The 24,394-nt window shown below is 40.2% G+C and overlaps 1 protein-coding gene across 8 annotated transcripts in view; it reads right to left on the minus strand.

Annotated features, from left to right (window-relative positions):
• ARID1B (AT-rich interaction domain 1B) overlaps positions 1-24,394 on the minus strand; it is a 336,332-nt gene that overhangs the window by 131,402 nt on the left and 180,536 nt on the right. For 5 of the 8 annotated variants that reach the window (XM_054061620.1, XM_054061622.1, XM_054061623.1 and 2 more), the window contains exon 5: positions 19,533-19,574. The exons of the other annotated variants lie outside the window; for them this stretch is intronic. In XM_054061620.1, the coding sequence (XP_053917595.1) occupies positions 19,533-19,574 (42 nt within the window). The remainder of the gene's footprint in view (positions 1-19,532; positions 19,575-24,394) is intronic. 8 annotated transcript variants of the gene reach the window in all.

Consider the following 24,394-nt stretch of genomic DNA (forward strand, 5'->3'; position numbering starts at 1 on the left):
AAATCAATGAAGTAACAGAATTCAGAGAATGGTCACAAATAGAATTGTCTCTAAATGGAATTATTAAAACCAGCTTATGATTCTCTCCCTGAAAAACATTCCAAAACCAGGATAATGTCCCAATAGTATTTTGGAATTAAGACACCTGCTCATTGTATCACCTACCTTACAATTTCCTTGCAGACTGGTTCCAGGTATTAACCTGTATTTTCTTCTGTCAGGGATGATGATACACAACTATAGAATAAAAATGCTAACATAGATCTCCTTTAAAATAGCTTGTTTTAAAATATTTCTTTCTGATTTGCAAAATCATACATATGCAAGAATAGAAACCATTTATAATCCCTTTAATAATAATTCCTTTATGATGATCCACTAAGGAAATATAAATATGAAGTCTTATAAAATAAAGCACTTTGGAACCCAGAAACACTACATCCCAATTCTGGACACACTTAAAATATCAAACTAACTTTCCAAATTAACTTTAAAAAACTTGTCTTTCCATTGTTCCACAAGGACTTGAAGGTGGGAGCTTCTCTCTTTGCTCAGCTATGGCAGGTGCCAACCCTGTGAGGGCGGCTTGCACCAGATGAAACTCTGAAGAGTAGTCCTTAATTTTTTATACTCTTTCCTAAAGCTCAACACTGATGCATAAGCAACAAGCAGAGCTGTGGGCAATCTGCAATGGGCAATCTCAGGCTCATTTTATTTTTACTGAAGAGTTTAATATCACCACTCTCCATAAGGCTGGCATGTACAAAATGGACCCAGGGTATAGAAAGTCTTTAATTTTGGTACTTCCAACTGAGCATGCACAGTTCTACAGATGAGCAGCCAGAACTTTATATATGTAAGCCTTTTGCAAGATCTTCTCACTGGAAGCATAAAAATTCAGAGCGTATTCATAAAGAAATCTGAAAATTGACAGAAAAAACAACTTAGCTCTTCCATATACACTTCCTAGAACAAACTTTATTGTATGGTGAGGAGTCGTAACTTTGAAATATTAACAGATAACACTGCATTCAAACCATATTCCATGTTACCTGAAGGTGCCTCTTGCTTTTGTTTTTTTTTTTTTTTTAATAATAAAATGACAAGGGGGCAAAACCAATTATAGAAACAAGGCAACCTGCTCTTAAACTGATTAGCCTAGACGTCAAAATGGTCTTATTCACTTTTACTAAATATCTTTCTAGCCACGCAGATCGACTCTCTTCTAGACCAAGTGTCATACACAAGTGTACATATGCAAATATGTACACTTCAGTCTACTGACTTATGTTTGATCAATTCACATAAGTCGAGTGGCTTACTCAGACTCTGTGCTTTGAGGTTACATGTCCCAGAATGTACTGAGCTTGTTGGCTTTTGGAAGATTAAATTTAGAAAAACGTATTACTTCACAGTTCTTTCCTCTAAGTTACTAAAATATTTAGGCATAAGATATTCTACATCTAGATAAGGGATAAATCAAAGACCAAGACAATGAACTTCCATTCAACACCAGCCCTTTTCTGCACCTTTCATCTCCTTATCAAAACATGGAGAGGATATGAGCCTCGAGGGAAGCAAGCCCTGGAGTGAGACAGTCCAAGTCTGCTGAAGTATGCAGGACGACTGCGCTACAATGATCACATGTATTTGAGTGTAGCAAAAACCATCTTTCACTTCTAAATTAGAACACACTGAACTCAAATAACTCTGCAGAGCAAAACTGGAAGTGCAAGACAAAAATAAGAGGAGGCAATTTTAACCGGGAGAAAGATCTGGAAACCTGTCCAGACCTCATAGGCTTTGTTAACTTAGAGATGTGGCAGTGGGAAAAAAAAAACAGGCTAACCTTTCTCCTTTACTGAAGCACAGCAATTATCTGGGCCTCCTCACAAGTCCATTTCATATCTGCAGACTGTGGCCCCCGGTTCTGGTGACACTTAAGGCTCCACATAACCCTGCATTCGAAAAATCCCTCTAACTGAGGGCTGTTGACATATTTAAGGTTAAGCAAGAGCAATCTGCCCAGTGTGGCACCCTGGCTTCGACACAGTTGTGGCACCCAATCTGCAGAGTGCAGGGTGGACTCGGAGAAGCCAGAGCTCTCCCAGGGGTAAGGTTAACGCTGCAGTTGATCACATAATGATCTGCAGCCTGATGATGTAAAGGTAAACCACCCAATATCCTGGCCAATGCTACAAAGCAACAGGCATCCTCAGTATGGGTGGTATTTTATGTGTATGCACATTTGGGATTTGAAAATTATATTTTATCAGATTTAGCAGAAGGATGATCTTTGCCAGAACATGATGGAAGGGTATGTATGGAATGCAATCTCCAATTTACAATGGCTGTCATAGAGTATAATTACTTTACAGCTGAGTAAAATATCACTAACTAATCTCCAAATCTCAGTGAGCAATGCTCTTTGGTAAAACATGTATTCGCAGTAAAGATCAACACAGAGAAACTGTGGAACCAGGGGATGCCATAAAAACTCTTCTTCCTAATTAACTTTAAGTTTTTCAAAAGGTAAACTAATATTTTAGGGATTCTTGCAAAAACAATGTATTATATACTTCTGAAACATTTCTCTTCTGGATTCAAGATTTCCTTCTGCCTGGCAGTCCGAAGGAAGCAGCAGTCAGCAAAAGGCCTTCTTCATTTTTAAAATGTAACCACTCTTCACCCAATTCTCTGCATTTTAAGGGAAAATAAAGAGGGTCTAACTCTCAAATTCATAAAGGACATTGGTTTTTTTTCTTCCCTTTTAGCACTGGTTTTGTTTGTTTAACTAAAACCATTTATTTCAAATCTGATGGAGATAAGATCATAGCACATCACCCATGCACAGTTTCTCTTCAGTAACCCCCAAATATTAAGAGCACTGTCCAAACAAAGGAGGGCACATCCTTCCCTAGGACAGATGTATTTTAGTGTATATTCAAGTCCTAGCTCAGTCCCACTGAAATCAAACCTGTGATGTAGAAAAATTATTTTGCCATAAATTCTGACGGTAATGGCCCTTGCAGACGGATCTGCTGCCGATGCATGAGCAGGTGGCTGCCCTGCACTGCCCTACTCGCTTGCCATGGAGCACCAACTTGCTTCTCTGCACAGTCCCAGCAAACTGAGACATAATTTTCAGCCCAGCTCCCACTTCCCATGAGAAAACGGTGTCTGAAACGAAGCCTGAGTCCACTGCTTACTTAAAATACTCTGACTGCCTAGTAAAGCTAACGGAAGAATTGTGGAACAAGTAATTTACAATCAAACAGTTTTGTGCATCTCAAACAGCAAATGGACCAGTGCGTTTGTGTACACATACGCCTAATGATAATGTGGCTCACACTACTTTTTCATTCCTATGTTCAACTTCAAAATCGTGAATGCCGCTTTGGCACAAAAATGAAATGCACAGAATCAAGGTCCAGAGGTGCTGAAGCATCTAAGGCCAGTACAGGTTCTCTGCAGAGAGGAGCACCACAGCCACAACCAGCTCCTCTGCTGTCCTTCCTAAATACTTCGGCCTTGAACACAACAAACTTAAGACAAGGGACACTAATGGCATCTGCCATGACAGTTGCCCAATGGCCCAAAAGTCTTGATCAGATGTTCTGGAAGAGTCTTTTTGGGCTGCAGCTTACAGGAATCGTGAATTCTGCCTGCCCAGCATCCAGGCACCAGTGCATGTCGGTAAATGCTCTTTGTGACTGAGGGGAATAAGAGATTGTAATTCAGGATTTTAAAGGGGTGTATTACAAGGTACACTGTAAATATAAGGAAAAGGTACAACATAGCCTAAGGTCCACTGTTGGAAGCCACTGCCTGTGCAACTGCAGTTGCTTTGCTCTGAAACATCTGAGAAGGAAGTAGAGTGATGAGCATATCTTAATAATTAACAAGAAATATACTCTCTGTAACAGGAAATTTGTACACTAGAACAAGTCAGTAGGTGATCATGTGCCACTCCAAGTTCCTGACTCTGGAAGGGCTTCATCAGCCTGTGGCTGAGAGGAGGGAAGGAGCGTGGTTGGAGGTGAGCAGAAAATCCTAAGAAACTTTTTGTATACATCATGGAAAGATTTAGTACACAGGCACAGTATGAACCAATTCATGGTAAAGTTAAAAGATCTGCAACTACCCCTGCTTTAAAGCCATGCAAAAATCCGGCCAAAAAAAGAATAAGGAGAAAAAACCCCAGAGTAAGTAAATATAGGTATTTAAGAAACAAAATTATATGCATATATATTTAAACACACTGCTCTGTGTGCATGCATTTTGTATTTCTTTGCATGTGCATAAAAATACAGGTTTGAAAATTCTAATGGAAGTGAGCACAAATTGATTTAAATTAATCTCTGAACATACTGGAGAGCCAGCACAGTAATTAACTGTGTTATTTATTAATTATAATAACCATACCAACTGTCCTTTCTCTTCATCTCTCCAATAATAACAATTCATCTCTAATCCAGTACAGCTGCAGAAACTTCTACACAATGTTACATAAGGTAATGAAACAGCTCCAGTTTTAGGTCTGCAGGATCCATTTCTGGCCTTCAATCATTCGTGTCAGATTATAATCTCCAGTGATGAGTTTGATGTTATTTCAACAACCCAATACCTCACTAGCACATGTGAGCACATGAAAAGATTTTTTTAAAGTAGACAGTAATACGGTCTGAATAGGAGATTGGTCACTCAACGAGCTAAATCTGCATGAAGGAGAAAGGCTGAAAGTGTGGGGGCAGGGGGATGTAGTGAGCAGTATCAGAAAAATAAAAATAGGATGGAAAAAGAAAGAAAGATCACAGAAATGTACCTTAGTTGAAAAGCTTTCTCACAATATTTCCTGTCAGTTTCTTTTCATTTGTGCAACTAGTTCTCTCTGTTATTCTAGTGCAGTCAATAACTTCAGTAGGCATAAAATAGTGGATTTCTAATGGTTTAGATCAACACAGGATATAAATCACAACTGAAATATATTTCCACGTACTAAATGCAGCAATGATTACTGTAATTCAATTGCTTATATAACATACTTTGACGATTGAGGTGGTAGGCACAGGGAATATGGAGCAAAAAGGAAGGCAGAAATATGTTGATTCAGATTACGCTCACTGAACTTACTTTTGTTTTGCTAGTATATTGTTCAATCCTTTTTTTGTGTTTCACAGGAAGATATACATTTTGAAGACAGTTAGTCATAACAAGCCTTTTATTTCAGTTTTGGTTTAAAATGCCTATAATGTGCGCACCCTGACACCTGCTGATTTCATGCCCTGCCTTTTCCCGTCAAAGCCCCCTCTCAGCTCTCCACACCAGGAAATCTCATTTATCAAAATTCTGTTAGCGTAAGGGGAAGGGCTATGCTGAGCTGAGCCATGGCCTTCATTAAACATGCAGAACATAAACTGCTGACACTAAGCACAGTCAACTTGCAGCACGGCAGAGGAGGAGGAGGAAAAAAAAAATGAAAAAAAAAAATGGAAAAAAGGCCAAAAAAAAAGCAATGAGACAGAAGGACGTGATGGTGAGACGGGAATAAAAGCCACAGTTCTGCAGAGCGTTTAAGTCATACTGGAGTCAGTGAGATTTAATCACAGACCTGAAGTTAAGCATGTGCTTAACTTTGCTCCACAGAAATAGATCACTAAATTATGAATGGAACAATCTATTTTTGTTCCCAGGAACACGGACACTTTGTTCTCCAGACCATTCCCTAAGGGAATGAAAAAGGTGAGAGGGGAAAATGGTAACACAATTGGAGAAAACAATCCCTCCTTCAACTCAAAATACTGGTCCAGATAAAGGAACTATATATTACGTTCCATAGAACAAGATTTAAAAAGATTGATATTCATCATTTAGGTTCCAGAAGAGAGGAAAGAGCAACTGGCATTACGGTCACTAATTTCAACAGGGTACCAAGGGCAGGTGCTCTGAATGGGAAGAAAGAAAAAATTGTAAATTTGGAAGAGGCAAGCTCTAAATCAGAAATGCACTGAAAATTGACATTAGGGTTGAGGGGGAACAAAGTGTCTTTTTAAATTTTCACTTCAGTTACTGCTCTTGATTTTTTCCCCCTTTAATTCTCAAAGATAGCTGTGTAATGCTGCCTACAATGGAAACTTGAATTTAATAGGCACGAAGCAGAAGGTGTGTAGCATTTTCCTCTGATCACAAGGAATAAGCACTTAGCTGTAAGAGAGATCCACAATGAGTCACTGCAGGGAGGAATCAAATGCATCACAGGTACATGCAAGCCTTTTTTATTATTATTGTACCAACTGAAAAGACATTATAACTTCCAGCCCTAGAAAAAAACCCACCAATTTTAAACCTTCTAGTCCTATAAAAATATACAATAGCCCAATCATATATGCCTGCATTCATGTAGTTCCAACTGAAGCTAAGGCAGATGCAAGGGCAGGGCGGGGGAGAGAAGGTCAACATTTTCTCTCTGTGCTTTTTCGGTATTTATAAATAAGCTAAGATAATCATTCCAAATTGAAACTGTCTCAATACCAAAATGAATGACTTTCCATCAACTTTCAAACAGCACCCAAAAGCTATTTTAATATTCATTATCTGAAAAATAATATCATATTAACATTTTCTGATACTTTGACACCTCCTAGAATAGTTCTTCAACATTAATCTGGAATTAAAATTAATGGTTGTATTCTGCTACTCTTTCCCATTCTCACTATCATCATATTGCAGAAAGAGTTTAGCTCTGATCAACTAACATACTACTACTTTTTCTTCTATCTCCCATGGTTGTGTCTACAAGTAGGTTAGACAGAATAGAGCAGAAAGCAGACACACACTTGTGGCAATGGGGCATGCACAATGATCATGCCCAGAAGTAATTTCTTTAGTGTTTCTTTTTTAAAGAAACACTGTATACATTTAACAGAAATCAATAGCTGCTTTCATAGGTAAAAAGCTCTAATAGTGTTGTTTTTCTTAACATCACCTATAAAACACAAGGATGGTCCAATTCTTCTGTCTTCTCTGTGGACTGGTAAACAGTGCAGTATTGTCAGCTTTTTTAGCTTTATTCTGGTCGACAAGTCGCTGCAGCCTGCCATATAAAGCCACACACCACATGGCACCATTCAACAGTATATCTAGGTCAGCTTGAATTTTTAATGTGCTCCATCAGCTTTCCCTTGCTCACTGTATCATGTTTGAACTTCTCCTTCCCACTTCCAAGCATCTGAACAACTAAGCCAGGCAGCACACAGGATCCTATCAGTATTGTGACCATCTTCAATATTTGTTCCACCAAAGACACCAATTCTAGTCCTAATTACTATCCTTTATTTCATGCTATTTCCAAGTCCAGGATCTGCAAAATTTCCCCTTCAAGATCCTTTTTGACATCATGGCTGGTAAAAAAAAGTTTACTTAAAAAAATAAAAAAGTTTTAACTATCGTAACTCCTTCCCCGGTACTATCCAGGGCAGCTTAACAACTGTGACCTTGGCAGCATTCTGCACACACCTCAGCTAAACAACTATGAGATAATAAGCATATAAACAGTCATACCTACATTACTGTAAAGCTTTTGTATGCAATCATATGTGCTATAATGATATTTGGTTACTTAGACGTGACAAAAACCAGTTCCACATGATTCACTTCATTGCCTTCTTTCATAAACAGCATACACTTCTCGAAATACATTTATTAATTTCTGAATTAGTATGTATTCTAAATGTTCTTTCCACAAGTGTTTTTACGATGTACATCCCTCCATTGGAGCACAGCCCTTACACAAGGACTGGAGTTGTAAAACCACTCTAGATATAGATTACATTTACGAGGTAATCAGTACATCGGTTCTGACACACAGAATAACACTGAGAGGAGGTTTCACAGGATGCTCAGGGAGATTCAAATAAGTCTTAATTTGGGGTGGGGGGGTGGATCAGGCAGTGGAATGAAAACAGACAGTCACATTAAATTGAATGGTACGAATGATGCTTATTTTGCTTCAGATTAAAATGTTAGGGCAAGTTTTACCAAAAAGACTGCAAATCTGTCTGCTTTCTATTTCAAGCAGTAGCAAGGATTCAGTAGTAAGATCATAAAACACCTAGAATGATTGTAACACTAGTCTACATGCATACAGTGTTAAACAATTTAAAGTGTTGCAACAGAATGAAAATCATGACAGAAGCATCCGTAATTTTGATCTTCCTATAGAAGAAAATATTAAGACCCTATATAATTAACTGTTCACCAAGAAAATCAAAGAAATGACCTTGAAAAACAAGATTTCCCAGTGTCATTCTAATCCAATAAAATTACCCATCAAAAAACCAATTCAATAGAAAACCCTGTCTCTCAAGAAGAAATCCTTAAAAAACGCACAATGGAATAATTGAAGCTTCAAAGTTATAAAACTGTGGGTTTTTTGTAAGAGAAATGTATGTTCAGTAAAAAGCCCAAGACTCTGCATTATTGTCATTATTTTTCCCTCTGAAATCTGTGACACGTCAACAGCCCTTTTTCAGCAAAGCACAGTTCCAAAGCATCATACACACCTGACCTTGTCTCTGAAAATAAAAGGGGAAATGAAAACCTAAATCACATCTGTCTGCCCAACAACTTTCTCACGTTCCTCTTTGCAGTTCCTATTCTTCAAACCTAGCATTAGTTTTAACAAGCCGACAATGCAATCGGGGGAAGCAGCCACACAGAAAAGTCTCAATCTTTTTCTATACATGTATTTCAAGCTGTTAGAAGAGAATCCTACACAAAAGAAGCAAACAGTAGTTTTAGAAAAATATTTATGTTTTCTTTGTTGTTGTTTTTTAAGTCACGATACGAATTGGAGCATGCTTCCTGTAGCAAGGTGGGGTTGGTAGCTGGAGGGACCAGTTCTGGAACCACCAGTTGTGTAGTCAGGCAGAATTTACAGAAGAAAAAGAAATCTGGTCTAACCTGCTCTCTTAATCAAGAAGCAACAGAAAGCTATTTGCAAATACTCTGTTCTGCCCTCTTTCCACCCTCAAACAAAGAGACCACCTGCCTCAACATTTATTTAAAATGTGCAGGCATTTACAAGCAAACATCATGTTCCGATTGGATTGCTAGATGACTTCTTGGTAAATCTGATACTCCCCTCAAAGTTCAAACCAGCAGTATAAATCAAAGGGGCCACACAGAACTGTAAAGGACCTGCCGCGTTAGGCAAACATCACCGGGGTTTTGTCTTAACAGGAGGCAGCTGACACAGGGAGTACCCTGAGCATCACAGCCAGTCAATGCAGGCTGCCTAAGTGCACCCGCATGGTAAAAATGTAGAGAGCAACAGAAAGAAAACTGAGAAAATAAATTCTATTTTTAATGGTAATTTCTATTGCTGCATCACAGTGACTGGTGTCAAATGGTAGGTGCAAATCAAACCCTCATGATGATGCACCATGAAAGCAATACAAAACCTGACACTTTTTTTTGGCATTTCTACAAAGTTTGGAAAGGGCCAACCATATTATAGACCCTGTTTTCAAAAAAGCAGCATGGGGAAGTATAGACTGCTGCTGCTGCCACAAAAACTGGGTGGTTGTAGCAGTTAATTTCAACAAAGAGGCAACCTAAATCAGCAAGGAAATGCAGGAGAAACACTGACCGAAGAGGGATACTCATGAATCAGAAAAGCAGAACCAGTTGCTAAGCCTTCTCACTTACAGATGACACTTCAGCAAATACTAAACAGCTGACTTGAATCACATACGCATCTTCTTCTGAAAACTGCACACTGATTTCTGCTCCCTGGTACTCTCAAACAAACAGTGGGAGCTTTGTACATGTATCAAACCCCTAAGTATGGTCCCATCCACACCCTGGTAAGACAAACCATGCAGTACTGGAGACAAAGGCTGTTCATCAGGTTTATGTATACACCAAAGCAGAGATGATGTAGGAAGAAAGCTAGCAGTTTACATGTTTTTAGCACTAATCCCAGCCGGTTGCAGTGCGCTGGGCAAACCGTGTAATAGCGATGTTCAAGGGTGCCAAGACAGGCATGATGTTCACCAGCTGAGCTCACACCAGCTTGTCACAGAGTGCTCAGGAGCTTTGTAAAACAAATGTTACCACATACCCATGCAGACTGCCTAAGTCTAGCTCTGGGGCCAGCAGCATTTATTCTGCAAGTATCATGAGATGCTTCACACTGTAATGGAGCATTCAACATCTACTTCTCACTAGTTTGGGTCATTGGCATAAAAAGAAACAAGGAAATATCCAAGGAAGCCTACATCCTGTAGCTGCACAGACACTACCTCAAGAGACAGTTCCTTCCTTGTCTTATCTTGTCTTTCCTGAGACTACAGTCCAGTGAGCGACAGGGCACAAAGAGGAAAGAGTCAACTGTTACTACACCATCTATCCAGCATATCTTGACATTCTTACACCCAGGGATTCTCAGCTAACATACGTTTTTTTTTCCCCCCCTATTCTATGTATCACTTAGTCTTATCTTCTTCATACAAGTTTGTTTTGGAATTGCCCAGATGCACCTCCACTGCACGAAGAGACATTAGGTCCTCTAGGAAGCCCTCACTTTTTCTGTCCTCCCACAGAGCTTTAAAATTCTTTCCACATCAGTCACAGAATCGAGCTGTGGTGGATGAGCACAACAACACGCAGGTGTTGTTTGAAATGGATTTTGATGGGGTACAGCACTAGTGTTCTGATTTCATCCTCAGTATTCAAGGTGCGGCACTCAGAACAAAGTTGTACCACTGCACAATGGATGGAGAGGAACTTACAGATCTACATCTTTTGGTGTACCTCTCAATTTCAATAAAGCAAATTGGAGGAGAAAAAAACCCCAAATCACAGAAATATTTATTGAGACTAAACTTACCAAACATTAGGAGCTATTGACTATGTAGGTGAAATTCCTAAAACATGACCACATGTGCTCAGTTTTGCATGTTCTTGGATTGTCCCAAATAAGACAGCAGTGATATGCATAGGTCCAGGCAGAAACATGTTGAAGTTGTTGCTACCTACTTAGTCACAACTACTTCAAAATACTTTGACACATATGGGGTGCCTGAGAATATTAAAAGAGCACCTTTTTCCCTGCTCTAATACCATTCCCTGCTCTTGGAAAACACCCAGCACAGAGAACACTGAGAAGACTGCAGCAATCCTAAAACATAGCTTTAAAAACGACTCAAAGAAAGAAGGCTGGAAAATCCTTTAGTCATTCCAACACCTTAGGTAAAACAACTCCTACAAATAAAACAACAACAGAACTGGAGAAACACGTAATCCTAAGTCTGCTCTGAGCAGCAGAACAGAAGTCACTGAAGGCTAACGTGAATATCTATTTTTTCTAAGCAGAAACAAATCCAGAAACTTATTTACAACCCCCAGGTTCCTACCAAAGTCAACAGAGCACACACAGATGTAAATGAGGGCTCACTTCTCCATATTTTCCCATATACTAAGCACACACATAGACACTCCAAGTGTCAACATATCAAGACAGAGATAATTCAGACACTTGAAAACATCCTCTTCTGAATAGGATTAATTGGCTTTAAAACAATTTAATTTGGCTTTGAAGATGCAACTTTTATTAGCAACCACCAGATGGCAGAAGCAGAGGCTGCTCAGAGTCTTCAACAAAAGAAAGCTGTCTTAAACAAGGCTATGTTAAAAGAAAACAATTTTTAATGCCTACTTTTTCTTCTCCTTCAATGGCTTCTTTTCTCCTTCTTTGCAAGAAGAAAGTACTATTTTAAACGCAAATTAAAAAGAAAATAAAAGAAAATATCTCTTGAGAACACGTTTCCTCAAACGACACCTCTACTGAATCTCGTAGCTCAAGGCTTCTGTTTTACGAATACTGCTAGAACAACAGTTTCCTTCTAGATTTGCACAGTTATAACTCAGGAGTCTACCACCAAATGCATTCTCTTTGGTGTCCTATGCTTCAAGCCAGGAAGCTGACACGTAGCTATGCTGTGTAGCTGGATTTCCCCTTGGGATCTGAATCTCTCCTTATCTGGAACCGTGAAAATAAGTGGGCTACAGAAGATCAGAAGATGCACTGTGATATGCTGAGTGTTGCAATAAAGCACTGTTTACAAGGTGAAGCAAAAAAAAAAAAACAAAAAACAAAAAAAACATAGTAAACTGAAGGAAAACTAGGAAGAAAAGATATTTTAGTCCTAAGTACATTTGATTCTTAGAACAATTGCATCCTCTATCAGAGAAAAAGCATTAAAAAAATTGGATCACACCAGCATATACTTAAATAAGACTCAGAAGAGTCTCTCAACAACTTCCAGAGTTACTAAATTATGGAGACGAGGTCATCACTTTATGCTGTGTCACAAAACAAAAATACAGCTAGTTCCACGAACAATGCTGAAAGCTCCACTGCGCAGACACAGCCACATCAGAAATGCCTCCCCTGCTGCATTTCTTTAATAGAGCTGTGTCTCTATTATGCTGATTCCTCGATCAAAGAGAGAGCTTTTCTCCTGTATTTGTCTTTCGCAAAGGAAATGTAAAAACACTCCTACAGTGAACACATCCATCGGGAATGAGATTCTCTTCCCTCAACCCCAGCACCACAGTCCCAGAAATGTACAGGTGAAGCTCGCTCCTACTTGAGATGCAGTTGTGTAGTTAATTCTGCCTCTGTACCTTAGCAAACACACCACTTGCAAAATATGAACGGTTTTCTTCCCTGCCCCACTTTTAAATGACACCTGCAAATCACTAATCCAGTTGCCATTTATTTCCATACGTCAAATTACAATCTTAACTTGTGCAAAGGAACATAATAGTAATGATTAAGCCAATTACATCACAACACAGCTTAAAACGACACACAATGGAAGGATTAAAGCTCACTACCAAATAAGAGAGTCCTGTTCTTGGTGGAGCTCCCCCACTGTGGGAACATAAGTGTCTCTTTTCCTGTCGCACAAAGTTGTGAGCCTTCTGACATGTAGCTGCTAGACTGCCATTAACAAACTTATTTATATTAATGCTGCACTAAGCTGGGATCACTGCACCTCAGCGTTAGCTGCGGTAGGCGGGCTCTGCGGCCATCTCTGCAAAAAGAGCTTATGGCATTTTACACGTCGACAGACAGGTTGAGACACGTGGATGAGGTGATCTCACCCTGCTTAACCGAATGAAGTCTCCTCTACCCTACCTTATTTGGGTCAGGTAGATGCTGACAGTAAAAGCCTTAGGGAAAACGAGGGAGAGAAGAGGAGAGTAAACCAAGCACAAATATTTCAAAAGTCAAGCATCTCGTTCTCTAGATAGGGCCAGACATCATTTGTAGCCTGTCTGTCTGGAGTATGTGCTACCGCATTCAACACCGTAATTCCAACTGATGCCAATATGTGGCTCCTACAACAATAAAATGCGAGTTAAATCTTTACATAATAACCAACCTTTCAGCCTAAGATTTTCAATTCTACCTCAGGGATTAAAATGTTCTAATGGAAATTGAGCATCTAAATCTCTTAGGAGGATTTAAAATACTCCAAGACACTGTTATTTTTATTTGTTCATTGCCTTGGTGTTTAAATCAGCATCACTCAAAATAGTTAAACCTTTTACCTTTTATTTCTGCTCTGTGCACCTATTCTTGGTTTTTTCTTTCTTTTTTCACATCTTTGTATCCCTCCTAATTTTCTCTACCATCTGGGGACATTGGTCCCATCTGCTAAAATGTATCTTCCTATTCCAGCTAAAATAAACACAAAATAAATCGGTACTGTTAGTATTTCACATGTCATCATTAGGCTTTCATAAGATTAATGGGATCAAAGCAGTTTCCAATTTTGAAATACATTCCTGTGTGTTGACTGCAGACTTGGGAAGATACCATTCCATCTATTCACTCTTACTCTATATTAATTTCTTGGCAATTAAAGTTTTGAAGAAACTTAAGAGGATTATATATGTACGTTTACGTTCAGCAGAATCTGAATGAACCACTGTAGTGGGATCAATAGCCCAGCTGAAATGCATTTACACCAATGCACGCAGCATGGGCAATAAACAAGAGGAACTAAAAGGAATTGCAAGGCAAGCAGACTACAATGTAATTGCCATCACAGAAACGTGGTAGGGTGACTCACGTAACTGGAGTGCTGCTATGGCTGGCTATAAACTCTTCAGGTGAGATGGGTGAGGAAGGAGAGGTGGCAGGGTGAGCCCTCAGTGTTAGTGTTTTCATACCTTAGAGCTTAATGATGGTAGTGACAGGGTTGAATGCTTATGGGTAAAAATCAGTGGACCACCTACTAATAGTGGGAGTCTGCTAGAGACCACCCAGACAGGAAGAAGAGGCTGACGAGTTATTCTACAAGCAACTGGGAGAAGTCTCGCAATCTCCAGCCCTTGTCCTTGTGGGGCACTCAACTTGCCAGATGCCTGCTGGAAGTATAATACAGCAGAGAGGAAACAGTCTAAAAGGTTCCTGATGTGTGTGGATGACAACTTCCTGACACAACCAGTGAGTGAGCCGACTAGGGAAGGTGTCCCAATGGACCTGTTGTTTGTGAACAAAGAAGGCCTTGTGGGAGATGTGACGGCTGGAAGACACCTGGGGCACAGCGATCACAAGGTGACAGAATTCTCAGTTCTAAGAGAAGTAAGGAGGGGAGTCAGCAGAATGGCCACCTTGGACTTCCAGAGGGCAGGTTCTGGACTGTTTAGAAGTCTGGTTGATAAAGTTCCTTGGGAGACAGTCTTAAGGGCAAGGGAGCCCAGGGGGGCTGTATGGTCTTTAAGAAGGAAATCCTGGTGGTGCAAGGGTGGGCCCTCCCCATGTGCCAAAAAATGAGCTGGCAGGGGAGCAAACCAGCTTGGCTGAGCAGAGAGATCTGGGTGGATCTCAGAAAAAAGAAGAAAGTCTATGAGCTTTGGAAGAAGGGGCAGGCACTTCGGGAGGACTACAGCGATGAAATGAGATCATGTAGAGAGAAAACCAGAAGGGCTAAAGCCCAACTAGAACTTAAATTGGCCAATTCTGTGAAAGATAATAAAAAGTCTTTCTACAAAATAAATCAACGGCAAAAGGAGAACCAAGGAGAATCTCCATCCTTTACTGGACGCAGCGGGGGCATTAGTGAAGAAGGACAAGATAAGGCTGAGGTACTTAATGCCTTCTTTGCCTCAGTCTTTAATAGTAAGGTAAGATGTTCTCTGGGTACTCAGACTCTTGAGCTAGAAGACAGGAAGGGATAGCAGAACAAAGCTCCCATGATCCATGAAGAAATGGTTAAAGACCTGCTTGGCCAATTAGACATTCACAATCTATGAGGTTGGATAGGATCCATCTGAGGGTATTAAGGGAGCTGGCAGAAGTTCTTGCCAATCCCCTCTCCATCATTGGCCAGCAGTCCGGGCTGACTGGGGAGGTTCCACTTGACTGGAAGCTGGCAGATGTTACACCCATTTACAAGAAGGGTTGGAGGGAGGATCCAGGGAACCACAGGCCTGTCAGTCTGACCTTGGTGCCAGGGAAGGTCATGGAAGGGGTCATCTTGAGTGCACAGGTTTATGAAAGGCAGGTCCTGCCAAACTAACCTGATCTCCTTCTATCATAAGGTGACCTGATTAATGGATGAGGGAAAGCCTGTAGACATAAGTGCTCCTGGACTTCAGCAAAACCTTTGACACAGTATCTCACAGCATCCTACTTCAGAAATTGGCTTCCACTGGCCTGGACAGGCGCACTCTCTACTGGATTAAGAATTGGCTAGATAGCTGGACCCAAAGAGCAATGGTAAATGGAGTTAAATCCAGCTGGAGGCCAGTCACAAGTGGTGTCTCCCAGGGCTCAGTGGTGGGTCCAATTCTGTTCAATATCTTTATCAATAACCTGAATTGATAGGCACCCTTATTAAGTTTGTGGATGACACTAAGCTGGGAGGAAGTACTGAACTGCTTGAGGGTAGGGAGGCTCTGAAAAGGGATCTGAATGGTTGGTGGTAAAGGGGCTAGAGAACAAGTCACATAAGAAACATCAGAGGGAACTGGGGTTGTTTATCCTAGAGAAGAGGAGGCTGAGGGGAGACTTTATCACTGTCTACAACTACCTGAAAGGAGGTTGTAGAGAGGTGGCTGTTGGTCTCTTCCCCCAAGTGATAGGTGATAGGATGAGAGGGAATGGCCTCAAGCCGCGCCAGGGCAGGTTCAGATTGGACTTTACGAAAAACTCCTTCAGTGAAACGGTCATCGAGCACTGGCAGAGGCTGCCCAGGGAGGTGGTTGAGTCACCATCCCTGGAGGTATTTAAAGGATGGGCAGATGAAATGCTTAGAGATACGATTTAGTAGTAGACAGGTATGGTTGGACTTGACCCCAAAGGCCTTTTCCAACCTAGGGATTTTATGATCCTATAACTGCTAAGTCTGTCCCAGATCACCTATCAGCTATGGTGATTGCCAGGTGGTCACTTCCATATACAACCACGCATATATCACAATCCTCCTAACACTGAAACAGAAGCATCAGTCAAAACCTGGATGTCTTTTCTTTTCTTTATGAAATAAACATGCATACAAGCACACACACAAATGCATGTGTAAATTAAACTGAATATCACGTGTACCATCTTTGAAAAAGCTGTTATAGCACACTAACAACTTCCCCCTCCTGTAAAATTACCTGCTGAATGGTTTTGCTTCCTACTGTTCAACCGAAAGAAAGGTTTGGACAGCGATGCTGTCAAATCTGTGTATCTTTATACTTATCAAACAACAACTTTTATTTAAACTGGTTGAAAAACTGCTTACATTTTCATAGCCCATTAAAGTCTCACATATACACAGAAGGAAAAAAATTAATATTAAAATTACTTTTTTACTCCAATAAATGCCTCATGTTCTACCTTTGCTTTGAGCAGACCATTTTCTTATTTAAAAAGTAAGGTGGAGGGAACGTTTTGAAGGACTGATGCTAATGGTCTGCAATTTGCACCTGTTCTGTGCTTATGGAGCAATGGAAAGATTTGGTACGTCAAGGTGCATCTTCCCTTGGTTTTTGACAGTATGAAACAATAGCTTTTGTTTTAGTTTTCATTTATAAAATAAGAATTATTTTGCCCAAATCAATATGCATATCTTGCAACAAAAGCATCCTGCAGCTGATTCCTACACACACTTATGATCATCATCAAAGACACAACTATTCAAGGGGCAGGCTACATCAGTCAGATCTTCATTTCACCAACGATAACTACAGTGAAGCTGAACAATGTTCTGCAGTCTCATTCAGAGCTTTTTCCTGGGTAACAGCCCCATTCACTGCCAGTATGCATATTTACCATGAGACTAAACTCATAGAGAATTTAAGGCTTAAGAGATAACATTGTAAGCTATTTCAGCAGACTAGAATTATCATTTTTTGGGGAAAAAAAAAAATCTACTATCTACAGGCAACACAGCCTGTCAACAAACCTAAAACTAAGTGGCAAGTGTGTGAGGATGGGTGGAACGGATACAGCCAAAAGAAGAGTCACCCCCTGCAGCAAATTATGTTTCTGCTTATGCATACAGAGGGCTCCTATGGTGTTTCACCCCAAACTGTAAACGTAGCCTCCTGAACAGTCTCCAATAGACTGGATGGAAATTCAGGCTAAAAGCTGGTATCAAGGAAAGCATTACATCATGCAGACTCTTAACCTTACATCCGTCTTGACTATGTTACCTGGTATTCACCATATCAACTTATTTTCTGATTCATAAAACCAAAGTTATTTTCCATTTAAAACAATGTGCTTATTTGTATTCTCCCTGGGCGCAGCAACTCATTTGTTAATGTGTCAGAGACACTAACATTTATTTGTTACTAAGACAGACAGTGAAGGAAGTATTTCTTAAGGGAGAGGAGGAAAGAAGTGCTTTCACAGCACAGATAAACAGACAGCTAAGATAAATTCCGGGATTAATGAATTTGGGATGACACATTTACCTTTCTTCTTGATTGATAAAAAGTACATGACGTTCCTAGACATATGCAGTTCACTATGTAACGTAAAGCTATTGTTCTAAGAGAGTCAAATGTCTGTTCGTTCTGAAGGTGAATCTTACAGAAAAGTTGCTTGGGACTCCAGAGGATGATACTAAGAGTTAGTGACAGTACTGGTTTGGTGGTTTGGTTTTGTAAAACTCTAGCTTAGCAACAGAGAATTCTTAAGAATTCGGGTAACAGAAAGGACTTTCAGAGGATGCCCATCAAGATGACTCCAAGACTGAAAAACACTTCAAGTCTAGGCATACAAAAAAATTAAGAAGCCTCTTCCACAGTGTCTCAGTTGGGAGAGCGATTTGCTACAATCATCTTCAGTAATACTTCTGTTTACCTACCTAGTCTGAAGGATTATGGAGATGAGTTCACAAGAGCTGACCCTCTAGGTTTATTAAATATTCAATGAATATTCTGTATGCATGCTGGGTATTAAATAAAAACCAGAAAATACTGCAGACTACCATATGTTAAATACTTCAAATAATATGGGAGTAGCTCTGTTTGGTTTTAATAATTTATTTAAATCACTTTATCACATAAAAATGTGTAATACGGACACAATGTAAATTCTCGCATTATTAATATTTAGGTGCTTTTGAAGCTTTTTTTTTTTCTGTGGGTTACTTTTGTTTATGGTATTCTACATAAACCTGGAGAACTTACTTCATATTTTCTTAATTTTTTTTTTTTTACCTTGATAGCAATAGCACTGCTGTTTTCTCACCTGCGGTAGTACCACAGCATGTGGGCCTTCAGCAGCAGGAAACTCTTCATTGTCATGATTTAGCTTACCATTCTGGCAATCTCCTCCTTTCCCTCCCCTTCCAAATCTCTTCATAGTTAACTAGGTATAGCCTACTCACAAACTTCCCTGCTTAGAAGTATCTGCTATTAGCGTGCGATTAAAACCGCAGTTGTCACCATAATGCTCACCAGCCAAAGAAACTCAAGTGCTAACTAGGATATAGCCCATCCATTTAGCAGAGCAGGTCTACAGTGGTCTCTCCAACAAGCATACTGCGTGCCACACGTGGATCTACAGTTGAACACAGGGTGATGCAGCTGTTCAGTGTACTACTTCTACTTGAGATGCACTGTGAAAAAGGACTGCAAACAAAGTGGCTCACTCAACAGACTGCAAAGTAGAAAACAACTACAATTTTTGAGCTGCAAAACTATGCAAAACAAGAACAAATCCAGCACTTGGGCAACTGGAATCTTAAGAGTTACTAAAAAGCCGACATTTCAACATTCCATATGGGCTTCCACAAGTAAAATTTGCTCATAGATTTTATACCAAATAACAAAATTAAGACAGTCTGTGTGTCATTCTCAGATGACCACATATAAGCAGAAGTATTTGAATTGATGGATGTAAGCCACAGGATCCTCAATTCTCAGGTTGAAAACTGAGGTCTTCTGTGATATCACATCCAACAATTTAAATTGACGGGACCTACATAACAAAACTGCATCAGACTACACACCTTGTGTCCAAATGTAGCATCCTCGGAGGCCAAGACTTCAACCTGAAATTATAAGGAGAAAGATCATTTCAAATTTAGCCACTACCAAGAGTCTCCCTCTCCTGAGCACAGCACCGCAGTCCAGGCAAAGAGGAGATCTGTAACTGAAGACACGGGTCTGGGTTAGTCCTAGAAAACCTACGTATGACAGGACTAGCTGAACTAAAAGCTGACAACAGATAGCCTCAAGAGAGGAAAATCAGAAAGCATCCCTCACAACACAAAGAAGGTTTCTCAACCTAAACAATACAAAAAGGATCTGTCAGTGTCCCAAAATTTACTGTACTCCAGCTGGAACATTGCTCTCCATATGGGAATTAAAGCTACACCAAAAAGCTGCCAAAGCACAACTAGAATCATCTGCCATCACAATTCCTTGCTAAAAAAAAAAGGCTGGAGATACCTGAACTCTTCCCCTCCCATTATCTTCTGACGAGGCTGGGTGCTCCTGCATCAGCACCAAGTGCTCTAACAACACTGATGGGAAACTCTGGAGCAGAAGTCTTTCTTCCAGGCTCCTGTCCTGTCTTGCACACAGCGAATTCTTTGAAAAACAGAACTCAGGGAACAAAAAACTCCCCAGGCAAAGGCTGAGACTAGTGAGCTGCAAGATACCGTGCATGTTTGAAAGCTTGAGAAAAGTAAGCCGCGAGGTCATCTTCTTGCTGGTTGTCATGTACCACACAACTCTAAGAGTGGATACGTGCTAATCTAGGACAACAGGCAACAGATGAAGAAAAGCAGGCGCACTGATTTTTCATTAGACTCCTTGAAAATACTTCACACTTTAGCACCTTTCACCCGAGAATCTCAGTGCTTTTATGAATTCTAATTAATTAAGCTTCCCAATACACTAGTGAAGTAGAGAATATCATCATCCCAATATACAGGCAGAAGAATGAAGCAGAATAGGTTAAATAACTTCTTAGTAGTCATGTGCAAAGCCAGGGACATGCTCAGGAGAAGAACCCCAGACTTGTACTCCCAGGCTCACAGTTTAACAACTAGGAAATTCTCTATTTCTCTGATTTACATCCTATTTAAAATGCCTACTGTTGCATTATAATTTATACAACTAGTATAACTATAACTAATGTATCTAATCTCCAGTTTAACTTAAGAAGAGTGAAGGATTTAAAGCAAATCAAGAGGGAAAAAATGAATGTCAAGTTTCAGCCTGAAGCACGTTATAATGCCAGAGTTATAAACCCCTGAACAAGAAGGTTTATAATGGAAGGCTGATAAACTAACAATGATGGCAGCACTTAAATATATTTATGTCATGATCTAGCAACATATGGCATCTCTTTATCTCTAAATTAAAAAGGGAGGGGGAAAAAAGGGAAGGAGATAAAGCATTTCTAGGAAGTAGGAATAAAGGGAGAAAATTAACCTGAAGTTACCCAATTGTAACCTGTCCAGCTGATCAGGAATGGCAGTAAGAGGCTACAAAATAGCATCTCATTCAATAGGAGGCAGGAAAAAAAAAATCCAAGTAAATAAAATCAATCTAAAATGATATGTATTAGCTACTTATATTAAGCTTCTAATCCTTTAGGCACTTTATAAATATTAAACAATCGGTCCTGGTGAGACTGATAAATATCCATAATATATTTTACAGATGAAGAAACAGACAGAGGGTTAAGTGACTTGCCCAGGGCCAAAAAGAGAATAATCAGCCACTGGATTGGAGATAATGGTATGACTGCCTGTCACAATACAGCGTCCCACTCAGATGCTCGAGTGGCTTCTGAAAAAAGTCATTCAGATATCAGAAGCAGTCCAGCTAGGGTTAATGCAGTACCCATCTAAACCGTGAATGCTTACTTTCACTAGGCTTATTGTTTTGGTACAATAGCCAGCCACCTTAACTAGACAGACCCCAAGACTTAAAAAATCTTATTTAGAACTCATTTGGTTTTCTCTACCCAGTATTGTGCTGGTCACCTTGCCTTAGATGCTACCTCCAGACCCATGAATGCTTAATCGTTCTGCCGCCTTTCTGTTGCAGATTCACTAGGAAAACTGCAGCCTTGCCTGCATTACTGGATCCCCTCCGACTCCCTCCTTGAACCCAGCAGGGCTGCTGACTCCTTGCTTGCCCCAGTACACCCTGCTTCCCTTGCCCTGCTGTCCCCTCCTTTTCCTCTCCTTCCCAACGGGTCCCAGCTGGGCTAACAGCCCCAGAGCCCACCTAGAGCTGCCTGCCCTCTGCCCTGCACTCCCTCAACACTCCCAGCCCCAGGAGCACAAGTGTGGACAGACAGCATGGAACTCCTGCGCTGACCCAGCACATATCAGGCAGAGCATCCTTTGTTTGGGCTCTGCACTCCACCTCATCTGCAGAGAGGCCACCTTACCATGCCGGGACCTTCACTGCAGAGTACAGTGGTACAGCCAACAAATGCGGTGTGCTAATTAAGCCAAAAGAATGCTCACGACCGCTGTAGTTTAAAAAAACATAAATTAACACAGCTTGATGACCAGCACATTTACAAAACTTGATCCTCCTTCTTTTCACCATATAAGTGAGAAGATGGACAAACTGTGACATCAAAGAGTAAAGCAAAATTTAAGCTGATGTAACATACTTTTCATTGCTTTTCCACAAAGGTATCTTTTCTTTTATGCCTAGAAACGTCGGGCTCACAGAAACAAGAAAATGTTTTGGTGCACAGCTATTGGTGTAGATAACAATTCTAATTTAAAAATGTTATTGAACAAGTCTGATAAAGCCACTTCTGTTTTTCTAAGAGTGATCACACTACTTCTGTGATAAACATTTGTCCTCACCTTGCATACGGTGCAATAAAACACCCTCTGTATTCTTTGGTACTACTGTGTTTACCAGTTAGTCCATTCATTTTGGGTTTCACCTCTTTTAATAAAAGGCATTTAAGACCAGTGAGAGACAAGTCACTGCTGCCACCATAAGATACACAACATAAAGTGCTGAAACCAGATGTGGGACACCATGAGGTTAAAAAAAACAACCCCCAAGCCTCAAATGCACTACAACCTAGGCTGAGAGGACCCCCCTCTAGTGGGAATGAGAGTGTACTTCAATCAGCACCCACATCACCCGGGCAGAAGAGAAAATCTCCTCAAGAATGAGGCAACCATCTTTCTCTTAATCATCTTCAAACTATATCACTTCATTCCAATAAACAAAAAAATGAACAAGAGATTCATTATTGCTTCGAGATAATCAGACATTAATTAAGAACGTCTCATTATATACTTACTGGTGGCAGTAAAATGTTTCCTATTTTAGTGGTCTGTTCTGACTACGTACGTAAATATATTATCTCAGGCAGGGGGTGTGTGTGCTGTTTTATAGTGAAAAATTCACTGCATCATTAAAAAAGCAGACTTAGTTCTTAAAGGAATCACTGTTGATTTCATGTATGTGTATCTCCACACATCTCTATCGGACAGAGCAGCTTTCCCCGAGACATTGCTCTGGATCTTTGCTTCTTCCCACTCCTCACAGTACAGTGCTGAATGGACTTGTCTGCCCCATATTTTTTTATCTATGTAAAAGCAACTTTTAATCAGTGTTCATTGTTGGTTTTTTCCCTCCTAGCTTATGTAAAGTATCAAGTAGACTTTTTGATTCTAATAAACAAACTGAACTGATACTACCATATCCTGCAATTCTGGGCTAGAAGGCTATTGTAAGTGGTAACAGGTAAATGACAGGCCAGTATTCTACAGAGTGTGTGTATTAATCAAACACTGTGGATCAATTACATGAGACACAACTAGTGGTTTAAGCAGCACACCTGTCCTGTGGGAGCAATTCCCCCCTCCTAGAGCCTGCTCCCAGCTGCTGCCCCCAGCAGAGGGCAGCCCCCAGGGCTGGACGGGATGCTGCCAAGAAATCCTGGTGGTCTTCCCCAGTACATGACAAGGTGAACTTGCCACTTTCCTACATAACATACACGTTCTCTAAAATGGGCGGCTGTGGACAAGACCATTACTGCTTATGCAGGAATAGAATAGAATAGAATAGAATAGAATAGAATAGAATAGAATAGAATAGAATAGAATAGAATAGAATAGAATAGAACAGAACAGTTTTTATTTTACAAGATGGAAAATCCATAAACGTGCTCACGTCGGTCTTGAGGATCCTTGATGAATAATGTGTGGAGTATCCTGAAACAAGTTGGAGAGTAGCCCTAAGCCTCTTTTTGTCAGAAGTAATAGGACTTAGTATTAGTTTTGCTTTTCAACAAAGGACTCGTGAGGCTCCAATTCTACAAATAATATTGCGGTGCAATCAAGAGTCTTACAATAAATCATGCACAGAGTAATTTTTACTGCCCCGTTAAAGAGAAAAGGAGTCGTAAAGCAAATCAAAACCTTGAGAAGCCATGCTGAACATCACCTTTTTGGAAGACTTGTATAACCTAGGCATCAGATGACACAGGGAATTACTGTAATTTGGTCTTCTCCAAAGCTGTACTTGGCATCGATTCGGTCCTCAGCTCAGTCCAGCTCCTTCTTGTCTCATCAAGACTTTGTTTGAGATAGGATTAGCTGGAAGTGAGCAAGAGCCATGGGAAGTGGAATACCATAAACATAAGAAATTACAGCTACGCCTAATACCCAGACTGTTATCCAAACAGAATATGAGGTATCAAGTATGCAAGGATAAAATCACTAACTTCCAAAAGACATGGGTCACAGAACACCTCTCCATCTTTTTTTGGGTAATCTGAAAATAAGCACTAATAATCATTTCTGATGCATGCCAATTCCCATCTAATATCCTGCTAACGTTAACACTGAAAAGGGTCATTGATCCACACTTA

This window comes from Cuculus canorus, chromosome 3 (genome assembly GCF_017976375.1).
Source record: "Cuculus canorus isolate bCucCan1 chromosome 3, bCucCan1.pri, whole genome shotgun sequence".
Lineage (NCBI taxonomy): Eukaryota > Metazoa > Chordata > Aves > Cuculiformes > Cuculidae > Cuculus > Cuculus canorus.